This window comes from Diceros bicornis, chromosome 10 (assembly GCF_020826845.1).
Source record: "Diceros bicornis minor isolate mBicDic1 chromosome 10, mDicBic1.mat.cur, whole genome shotgun sequence".
Lineage (NCBI taxonomy): Eukaryota > Metazoa > Chordata > Mammalia > Perissodactyla > Rhinocerotidae > Diceros > Diceros bicornis.
In genome coordinates, this window is record NC_080749.1 from 51635958 (window position 1) to 51648083 (window position 12126).

General features: G+C 31.6%; 1 protein-coding gene across 1 annotated transcript in view; it reads left to right on the forward strand.

Moving 5' to 3' along the window:
- The window catches only part of UBR3 (ubiquitin protein ligase E3 component n-recognin 3), a 240214-nt gene that overhangs the window by 214075 nt on the left and 14013 nt on the right, over positions 1–12126 (forward strand). Inside the window, exons 34-35 of the mRNA XM_058549221.1 lie at positions 3988–4095; positions 4225–4350. Of these exons, the coding sequence (XP_058405204.1) occupies positions 3988–4095; positions 4225–4350 (234 nt within the window). The remainder of the gene's footprint in view (positions 1–3987; positions 4096–4224; positions 4351–12126) is intronic.

Below are 12126 nucleotides of genomic sequence, written 5' to 3' on the forward strand. Positions count from 1 at the left end.
GTTAAAATTATATAAACAACTTAGAAAAATTGTGCAAATTTAGTTAAATGTAAGTATTTTCAGTGGCTTGAGAACAAATGGGATACTATAGAACCAAAGAACTGCCTGAGTGGTTTGGCTTAGAGATAGGTAAAGTAAGAAAATTACTTCAGTGTTCATTTGGGGAAGTTGGTAGGAAAAATCATAGGTGTAGTGTAAATTGAACCTTTTGATTGGCTTATAGACTCTTAAAGGGGTTTTAAAATCATAGCTACTTATATCAAAGGAGAGAACACCAATTATAAATACATGAAATATATTCAGTATAACCTTCACTTTTATCACTGGTTTACTCTCAAATCATGATTATGTGTACAAAAGTTTAATATAGTATCATCACAACGTTTGTTATGTCTTAATTAGGGATATTGGTTGGTTGGCCATTGAACCTGAGTACTAGGTTAAGCTCCTGCCACTACAGAAAGAGATAACTTTTTTGGTCCAGACGTAAAAACCCTCTGAACCTCAGCTTTCTCAAGGGTAAAGGAGAGGTTTTGGAACATATGATTTATAAGGGCTTGTTTCTTTCTAATATTCTATTATTCTAAGTTCTCAAAATGGATTTTTGTATTTTCTTTGAATGACTTTTCCTGCTTGTTCCTAGTTGATTCTTGTATAATTTTGCCTTCTGCAGTTATCTTTCTTTTTTCTAAATATTCTTTCAATTTCTCTGAATGTACTCTAATCTGATATTTGGATTGTTAGTATTCAAATCGTGTGTTAGATTTCTATGCTGTGTCATTGTTTATATGTTTTCTTAGTAAGCTAATCATGAAGAATTGCACATTTCAAACATTTTCTGATATAATTTGGGTCTAAATCTATTCATCTGACAGTTTGCTAAAGTGAGATATTAATGACAGAAATGTAGACAATCTGTAAATTGTTAATCTATGATGGAAGGAACATGAACCAATTTAGGCAACTTTTCTGTCAATTTTCTTTCTCAATTTGATAATTGTTAGCTGTTTTTAAAAATACCTAATAAAACATTTAATGAGGCAGATTCTTGTCAGAGCATAAATTAGAAGTTTATAGCCATATAAATTGCTTTAGTGAATGAAAACAAAAGTTACAATATTCTGTAGGTTGGTTTGCCACATGTTTTTAGCTTTTCTACAACAGATCTAAACATTTAGATATATAGCAGATTGTAAATAATAGCAACAACTATATTTATGAATAATGAAATATGTCCCTGTGACTTCTGTAACTACTTAGATTTCTGCATCATTCATTTCTCCTTTTTGTTTTCATTTCCTTCCTTTACTTCTTCCCTCCTCTCACCCCTTTCCTTCCTTCTTTTCTTTCTTCATTGAGTCTCATTCGTTCCATCCCTATAATTCCTTATCCTTAGGTATGATAATTCCATTGAAAATAAATTTTTGCCAGATCTAATCTGGCCTAGGGCAATACAAATATAGGTACTATGTATTTTTGGAAGGGATATTAGAGTTAATTTGTTAATGAGGTTTAGTTGTGCTAGAAAAATGACCATTAGAGTTAATGTAAATTTTGTCCTTTTGGTTCTTTGGAATATTAAAAAGATTAAAAAGAGTGTTAAAAGAGACTTTATTTATTTAATTGAGGTAACATTGGTTTAGAACATTATGTATATTTCAGGTGTATATCGTTATAATTCCACTTCTGTATACATCATACTAAGATTTCTTAATCTGGGGTGCTTTCACTTTGGTTTTGTTTTGTTTTGCTGGGGAGTAGGACCATAGCATTAAGCATATACTCAATGGGCCTGTTACCCGCTAAAATTGAAGAAGTGCTATAATTTAGACAAAGCATCTACCCAACACAGCATCTGTTGCTTCTCTCAACCCTTGATCCTTTTGTTTTATTTAACCGACATGCCTTTGCCACCTCTTCCATAGAATTCTTTTAATCTTGATTCTAGGTCTTTCATCCATGGTCTCAGATAAGTTTTACAAGCCTGCTCTTTGGTATTCAAATATTGCCTATATAAAATATACTTTCTTAAGACTTATGTAGGAAATTAAATTATTTTTTCATCTAATACTCTTTTGATGAAAAGAGTTCTGAGTACAAAGCAGCAAATATGACATATTTGACTTTCTGATCTGATATGGTACCTGCTATGTGTAAAAGAAGTGCTTAAAATATATTTGATAATAATGATTTAAAAGCTGTTTATCACTCAGTAACTTTCTTAGGTGATCTGAACATTATTTGTTTTTATTGGAGGGTATTTTTCCCATAAGTTGGAAAGTATTATTCTTTGAAGTACTTTTCTGTTTTTATACAGAAAGTACTTTTTGTACTGTAAGTCTTTTACTCAAAAGAGTATGTTGAATTTAGAAAGCTTTGAAGCTGAATTATATATTTTCAGAACCTTAAATATGTCACATTGTTTAATAAGTAGAAAATCCATGGTAATATTTTTTTTGTTTTCTGTATTTTGAGTTTAAATGAACTCTGCCTATTTAGGAACTACTCTGATTAATTCAATTTTATAATATGTTGCTGTTTTGATATTCTGTGGAATATTGATTCTTACAAATTATATGTAACCTATAGGTCATCATATTTGGCAAGTGATCATCCTGTTGATTAAATAGACAAGGGTAGGGTGGTTAAGGAGAGTGGTTGCATAGTCAGATGTTTACAGTCAGGACATGATAACACTACATGGCTGAGTGAATATGGCAGAAAGGAGAAGAGTGAACTAAAGATAGTGCAAAGAATCGATTATCAGGCAGGTTCCAAGATCAAAAACTTCAACATTACTGAAATAAATTTCATCACTTAGCCAGCAGGTATTTATTGCTTAGATTTTTGTTATGCAAAGGGATACATGCAAAATAAAAAGCATAGTTCCTGACATTTTGGAATTTACAGTCTAGTTGGAGAGCACAATAGCGTGTGTGAAACAATGAGGGCCTATACAAAGACTATCATTAAGTAACAAACTCTGTGGTCCAGACTATCAATGCCTTAAAAATTCAGGATAAAATTATATTCCACAATGTTTACTCAATTCTTGTATTTTACTATTTAAAGAGTATAGTTAGTTAGTAGAATAAATAACATCCTAGCAAAATTATTACTTTATCTCATTTTACACTTTACTATAATTTGCAACAACCTCTAATATCTTATGAATATAAAAAGAGGTGCATTTCTTTATGTGTAAAGATCTTATTGAAACAAATTTGAATTTATAAATAGCTATAATTTTTCCTCTCCTATAGTATAGAGTCATTAAGCTTAATTAATTTGTAGACTGTGCTTTAATATAATTATCTGTACATTCTGTAATAAATATATTGTCCAATTTTATTTTTACATTAAATTGTTTTAATACATCCCACTCATGGAATTTGAGGGAAATTGTAGAAGAAAACAATTGGTGATCTATATTTTCTTCTGTTTCATGCATATATGATTTGTATATAATGAGTGTACATATACTTCTGTTGGCTTTTTTTCACATATTAACATTTTTCGTACAGCTTAAATTTGTCATATTCATTGCCTGTAAAATATTCTGTTGAGTTGATATGTCGTAATTTAGGTAACTGCCTTACTTTTGTTGCTCATTTTAATTTTTCACTATTATACTGCTGCAATGCATGTCTTGAGCATTTAGGTATTTTTTTCTTTTGGATTATTTCCTTAGGAAGGATTCCCAGGGGTGGGAATTACTGGGTCAAATGATATGATTTACATATGTTCATTTACACATATGTTATGTAATTTATATGCTGTCTTTTAAAGAAGTATTTAATCATCTACCCAATTTTATGTTGAATCCAGAGGTGTACTGTTGTACACAGGTTTTGAGAAATTGGAGGTTACATGCTTGAAAAATAATGTAATCACAACTATACTCTACTCATTAAAAAGTGTTTTTTTAATATAATTTTTTTTTAAATTTTCAATTGAAAGTGAAACTAATATTTAAATTTTTTCCAGAATATGTGTGATGCAGAAAAGTCTTATGAAGTGTTATTGAGCTTTGTGATAAGTGAACTATCTAAAGGAAAGTTGTACCATGAAGAAGGAACTCAGGAGTGTGGAATGGTATGCTCTAAGACCAGATGTAATGGTTAATTAGTTAAAAAATTTACATTTTATTGCCATTCTGAATATAATTTTTTAAGCTGTATCTATTAAAGAATGAATTGTTCAGATCTTCTTTTTTAACTTTAGGTTAGTCCTATTGCTTGGTCTCCTGAATCCATGGAAAAATACTTACAGGACTTCTGCTTACCTTTCCTCAGAATCACCAGCCTTCTTCAGCACCACCTTTTTGGGGAAGATTTACCTAGCTGCCAGGTATAATTTGGGGTAGAGAGTAGGGAGCCTTGTTTTTACACTTAGCTAATTTTTTGAAATATACTGATATATGGTATAATACTTATATCTATATACAGAACTGTCATATATGTTAGTGTAACTCAAAGGAATACATATTTAGAATATTTATTATTATTGTTATTTTTGTATTTGTTAGCATCCACCCATATTTATGATAATGTTACTAATATTTGATATTTGAGCAGTTTTGGATTAGATCAGAGATAATAAATGCCCAATACTTGAACAGGATCATAGTTTTCATATTAATATATTTATCACTATTTTTATCATACTGATATATTTATCACTGTCTCTATTGATATATTATCACTAATCATCTGCTTTTAATATCCTTTTAAAAGTTATGTTGCTCAGCAAACTGGTTGTTTGAAGATATGATGGCATTTATGTAATTTTAGAAAAGCAAAATGTTTGATTTGTAGCCAGTTATATTAAAACTTGGATGAATGAATTGTCACTGGTTTAATCTATATCATAAGACTGTGGGTCAGTGTGACTAGGCAAGAAAGTGACAGGGTAGGAGACCAGAAGGTGAGTAAACCAAACTATGCTTACAAGATTATGATCCTGACATCTGCCATTCATTTCCAGGGAATTTGATGTGGAAATTAAGACATTTATCATGTTTATGGTCTTTGGAGCCTGAAGCATATCACAATTAAGCAGTGGATTATTCCTTCTCTCTTAATTGACCATTGCATTAAATAGTTTGGATTCTTTGGTTTTCGTCAAATGATTTGAGATAAACTCTGCACATTTGTTCCCAAAACATTTTATTTAGAGTTATAAGATATTGAACAAATTAAAAGTATTCATCCATTAGATATTTTCTTTCTTGGTTATTTATTTTTAAATTTTAACTTAAAAGAAAAGTTTGTTTCCTTCTGGCCTTTGAGCATCCTCAAGCATGGAGATTAATCAAACAAAGTCTACTACATCCTTCAGCAGCTTTGCTTTCTTCACATTTAAAGGCCATAGGCTGTGGTTCTTTGTGTTCTTGTTACCTTATGGTTTATTTTGTCATTTGTATTTATTGGAGGATATTTTTCTCCCATAAGTTGGAAAGTACCTGGAGGCAGAAGCTCTTGAACTAGGCGTTGAAAGTTGGTCTGGGGTTTGGGTGTACAGTGCTGCCTGTAGTAGAGCATCAGGCATGTGCTTAGAACCGAGGAAGAAGTGCATTGATTAGGATGCATGAAGAGGAACAGTGCAATGTAGTGTCAGAAACATAGATTCAAGTGAGATTGTAGTGGATCCTGAATTTCACATCAGGGAATTTGGACCATTGAAAGATTTTGGATAAAAATGTGACATGATTCAAATTTTATTTCAGGATAAAACCTCATTTCTAATATAAGACAGATTGTGGGGTGTGAGGAATGGAGGGACTGGGAACAGAAAAGCCAGTTGGGGAAGGACATATTAGAAATAAAAGAGGATAGGGAGTGAGTAGAGATTTCAAAGGTGGACTAGTCAGGATTTGACACTTGAACATGTGGGAGTCAACAGAGAAGAAAGAGTCATACTGTACTTAGGTTTTGAGCCTGGGAAACTTGAACCTTTGTAGTACAGTTAGTAGAAGGAAGAAATGTTTCTGGTTCAGCAGGTTTATGGGGGCCCAAATACCTGGGCCCCCATAGGTAATGGCTGGACCGTTAAGTGAATATATTCAACTGAGGTGAGAAAAGTAAGATTAGAACTTTAGATAGTTTACTCTCTCTTTGCTTAGATTTCTGTCATCTGTGTAATCTTTTTTTTTTGCTTTTACACATGTATGTAATATATAAATATATATAAATATTTGCTTGTTCTTACACTTTATTCTCTAGCTTTTTGTTTCAATTAATCATGGTGTGGTATAGATGGGTTAATGTTATGCATACTTTTAACTTTTGTGGATTTGGCATTTTTTTCTTTATGTCACTTTCTTTCATTTAGAGGATTTTGTTTCACCCGTTCATATCTCATGCTTTTATCCAAAAAGTGTTTTATTAAAATTTATTCTTTCGTTCCCTTTGATTCTAATTGCAAATCTATTCATTCAGCAGTTTTCACATAATGTTTTCTTTCATATTTCTCAAAGTTAACTCGAGTCATTCATTTATAGCCCTTTGTTTCATTTTGGGGAGAAAGGACTAAGCATTTCTTTGTTCATAGCTATTTACAAAGCAGTTTATAATGACTGGCTCTTTATTAACCAGTTTATAAAATAGGTTCTTATTTTACAATGAAGAAATTGAAGGATGAAGACATGTATAAGCTAATAAATCAGTTAAAGGTAGAGTTTACCTCATTCATCTGATAGTATTTATATTGGTCCCCTTGTTCACTTCTTTACCTTTTATCTTTTCATTTTTGAGAGGAAGGATGGAGTTGCTCATACATGGAATTCAGTTGATCACACTCCTCAGTTCATGGCATGCCATGAGTAGTGCCTCTAGTGTTATTATTCTTCCTTTGTTTCCATTATCCATTCCATTATCCTTATCCTTTATTCCTTCCTTCCTTATCCATTATTTCTCAGAAGTAATGTCTATGTTAGTATAAACTGCATATAGTGTTGTTTTGTGTTTAATTTGCATAACTGGTATTGTGCTATAAATCTTGTATCTTTCTTACTTTTTCTCTGCTATATATTATACCATTTAGACCTAATCATGTGGTTCTAAATGATGGTTCTTTCTTATTGCTGCCTTGTGGTATTCCAATATAGGTATATTCCACATTTTACTTACTCCTCATTGATGAACATCTAGGTTGCCCCCAAATTTTTTCTACCGTGGAAAAAATAAACTATAATAAACCTAATGTCTTCTGTGCTTTAAACTTGCTCTGGGTTCTATACGTAGTTATGGGATTGCTGGATCCATAGGATACATTCTGCCTGTGTGCTTTCTAAAATGGCTGCTCAAGGTTCACATTCACATTTGCAGTGCATGAGGGTTCTTGTTTTCTACCCTATACTTGCCAGCACTTCTTATTATCCAGTGTTCTAATATTTGCTAGATGGGTGCAAAGTATATGCTTATGGTTAATTTGCATTTCTCTAATTATAAATGCAATCGAAAATCTGTTCATATACTTATTAGCCATTTCAGTTTTTCTTTGTATATTTCCTATTCCTTATACTTTGACCGTTTTTAAAAATTGGGTTTTCCATTATTATCTTGCTGCTGCTTTGTCAGTTTTACTCATTGCAGGTATCTTTTCACAGACTTGTTTGACTGTTGCCCTTGTGGAACAGAAATATTTAATTTTAATGTTGTCAGACCTATCACTTATTTCATTATGACTTGTGTTTGGGAATCTTATTTTAAAAATCCTTCTCCAGTGTGAGGTTATAAAGTTATTTTGTATTTTCTACTATTATTTTAATAGTTTTATCTTTACATTTAGATTTTTCATTCAATCGGAATTTATTTTGTAGTAAAGTATGAAGTAAAGATCTAATTTTTTCTCCATCTGATCAGTTTTCCTGACACTATTTACAGAATAATCTATTCATAAAATAATCTTTTTCTTACTGACTGTTGTTGCTAACGAGTTTCTATGTTTCTGGATTTTTTATTGTATACTATTGAGCTATATTCTCCGGTACTGGTAGCAGGCTATTTTAATTACTATGGGTTATTATAGACTTTATATCTGGTAGGATGAGTGTCTCTTCTTTTTTTTCTTCTAACTTCTTTTTGCTAACTTCTTTTTTCTATTTTTTTATGGTTACTTTTATATAGACCTTTATTCTTATATATAAATTTTATAATCAATTTGTAAATTTTTTTCCAAAATCCTACAAGATGCTAGATGAGAATTGCTTTGAATTTACAGTTTTAAGGCATTGAACGTAGTTTGTATGTCCATTTATTCAGGTCTTCTTTTAATACTTTTCATAGTTTTTAAATTGTCATCTTAAAGTCTGGAGCATTATTTATAAAGCTAATTCTAGAGGATTTATGGCTTTAGTTTATATTTAAATGATATTTTCTCTAACATTCTCTGATCACTTCTTGCTGATATAGAATAATACTATTGATTTTTGTGTGTTCTTATGACTGGCCACTTTCTGAACTCTCTTATTCTAATAGTTTGCCTGTTGATTCTTTTAGGTATTCTATGTAATTCTTATCATATCATCTGAAAATAATGACAATATTGTCCCTTCCCTTCAAATCTTTATTACTCTGTTGTTGTCTTAATGCATTTCCAGTACTGTGTTGAGCAATGGAAGAAATAGCATCCTTTTTTGGTGCCCTACCCCAAAGAGAATGCTTCTAATATTTCCTGTGCATGACTTTTTGTTTTTATTATAAATGGAATCGTTTAAAATTTTATATTTTCTAATATGTTGTTGCTGAAATGTGGAAATCTGATTGGAATTTTTGAACATTAATCTTCTATAGTTAGCTACCTTGCTAATAAATTCAGTGATTATTTCTAATCCAGGAGACTCTTGAGTTTAACAATATATTTTTTAATCAAATATTTTGTTAAGCATGGGAAATCATCAAGAATGGTAACCTAGTACATGTTCTGATACGTCAAGCCTGCTCTCCACAGTAATCTATTAGACCTTCCTAATTCAGGTAAATGTCTTAGTCTAACACTATTTCTACTATCATATTAGGGCTAATTATAGTAACCTATATGATTCTTTCATCTTTTCTCCTACTTAAATGCATCCTTTCTTATTGTCCTTTAACTCTGGAATTCTTAACAGAGGGACTTCAGGTAATTTTTGAATTCTGTAGCGTTATTTGTAAAATGTTTGTGTATGTGTATTTTTCTTGGAAGAAAATAGTTACCACATTCTTATAGGGAACTATCATTATCCACCTGCCCTCCAAAGTTGAAAACCACTGGCTAATATATCTCTTTTAATTCTTTTTTTTTTTCTTCTATCTGTCCAAAATAGTTTCCCTACAAATAATAATAATGATAGCCAGCATTTATTGTACGCTGACTACATGCTAAGCACTGTTTTAAGTGCTTTACATTTAAATTCATTTAAGCTTCACAACAACTATGAGGTAGCTGCTATAACATTCGCTTTACAGACGAGGGAACAGGCACAGAGAGATAAATGACATCCTCAAGATTCACAGCTGGTAAGTAAAGCAGCCAGGATTTGAACACGTTTAGTCTAGATGCCAAATCTGCACTATTAACATCTGAGCTATGCTGCTGCTTGCTACACAAAACATTTTTTGAAGAGTACAGGTAATTTTCTTTTAGTATTAAGTCTGTAAAAACCACTGTAATATTGCATATTGTACTTTCTTTGATCCCAATATAACTGTAAATACTCCATATGTAGACATTTCTTGTAGTATAATTAATATGGTGATTGATTTATTGATAGCTGAATAGACATAGAGGAATAGCAAAAAACTGAAAATATCTCAAGTATCCATCAATGGGAAACTGGTTAAATTGTGGTTTATTCATACAATGGAATACCCTGCAGAAAAGGAAAGAATAGAAAGTTTTCTATGTGCTAATATGGAAAAATCTAAAAAATATATCAAGTAACCAAAGGTAAGGTGCGCTTATATTAAATGCAGATGAGGGAGAAATAATGGTATTCATACTTGCTTGTGTGTGTGTATATATATGTGTGTGTGTGTGTGTATATATATGTGTGTGTGTGTGTATATATATAAGATACTCTGGAAATATACATTAAAAACTATGATGAGTTCTTACCTAGGAGTTGGGGTAGGCAGTTTGAGATTTGGTAGTGAGTTTGAGATTTGGCGAGATTTGGGAACAAGGATGATGGAAACACTTTTTTTTTAATGATATCTTTTCATACTTTCTAGTTTTTAAATAGTGTAAATATATTACTGCAATAATTAAGTTTACGGAAAAAAATGTATGTATTTTTTGAATAGGTAATGTGTTTCCATTTTTCAAAATGCAAAAAGTACAGAAAAATATTCTATGAAAAAAATCTATTTTACCCCTTTCCCTAGCCACTCAATTGCTATCAGGTGCTATCAGTTTCCTCTGTATTATTCCAGAGATATTTTATGCAAGTACAAAAAATATGTGTGTGTAGGGGTGTGTTTTTTTTTTTTCTTTAGCCCCTTGTTTACACATTGTTCTGCAGCTTGCATTTTTTCACTTTAGGGTATCTTGATCATTTTATTTTCAATACATGAAGATCTTCCTCATTTTTACAGGTTTAGAATATTTCATTGTATGATGTACCAAGAGGTATTTAATCAGTCCCCTGTTAATAAACATTTGGTTTTTTCCTAGTCCTTTCCTATTTGCATATGATACCACAATAAATAATAGTCCGTGCAAGTTATTTTGCAAGTTTTTGATTGTATTTGTAGGATAAATTTTTAGAGGAGGTTTGCTGTGTCAGCACTTACATACATTTGTAGTTTTGATGGTTATTATCAAACTGCTCTTCGTTGAAGTTATACCAATTATATTAACACCAGTAATGTATCAGAGTTTCCTTATACTGTGTCTACTTAGTGTGTTATCAAACTATTTGATCTTTGCCTCTAGATCTTTTGTCTAGGTAAAATATATCTCAATGTAGTTTTGATTTGCATTTATCCTAAAGTTGAGCGGTTTCCATATTTAGGAGCCGTTTTATTTTCTTTACTATGACCTACTTGTTACATAATACTTCTTTTGAAAATAGTTAGAACATGAAAACAATTAGAAAAACAATTTACTATCCCTTAAAAAAAGTATCTCATGAGTTTTTCTTTGTTTAGAGTAATCTGTCACTCTTGTCTGTTTTGTCCAAGTCAGATGATAGGAATGAGAAACTTTTCTTTCATTTTTTAATTCTTTCATATAAAATTTTCCTCAGTTAGGTTCCTCATTTTAGTGACCCACATTTGGACTCAATATCTGCTTCATAACGGAGGCCAAGTAATCTTGAAATAGCCTATGAATCCAGGAAAAAAATGCATTTATGTAGATCTTTGTTAATTTTTATCCAGTGTTGGATTTATCATAAAGAAAATGAAAAAATATTTTTTTTTTTACCATTAGTAGCTCCCATCTTTTCAAGTTATTTTTGTGCCTTACATTAGAAAATAAATGCCCTCTCTCAATAGAGCAAGAAGGTATAACAGTTATAAATATATATGCACAAAAGAACAAAACCGCAAATTACATAAAGCAGAAATTGACAGAATTGAAAGAAGAAATAGACAAATCCACAATTATAGCTGGAGACTTCACTGTTCTTTCTTTTTTTTTTTAAAGATTTTATTTATTTATTCCCCCCCCCCCAAAGCCCCAGTAGATAGTTGTATGTCATAGCTGCACATCCTTCTAGTTGCTGTATGTGGGACACGGCCTCAGCATGGCCGGAGAAGCGGTGCGTGGGTGCGCGCCCGGGATCCGAACCCGGGCCGCCAGCAGCAGAGTGCGCGCACTTAACCGCTAAGCCACGGGGCCGGCCCTTCACTGTTCTTTCTTAGTAGTTAATAACAAGTCGACAGAAAATCGACTAGGATAAATGAGACCTGAACAGTACTATCAATCAACTTGATGTAATTGACGTCTACAGAATACTTCACCAAACAATAGCAGAATGCATACTTTTTACAAGTGCACATGGAACGTTCACCAGAATATACCATATGCCAAGCCATAAAACAAGTATCAATACAGTTAAAAGAATTGAAATCATATATATCTTCTGGCCACACAGAATTAAATTAGAAATCAATAACAGAAAGAAATATGAAAATCCCC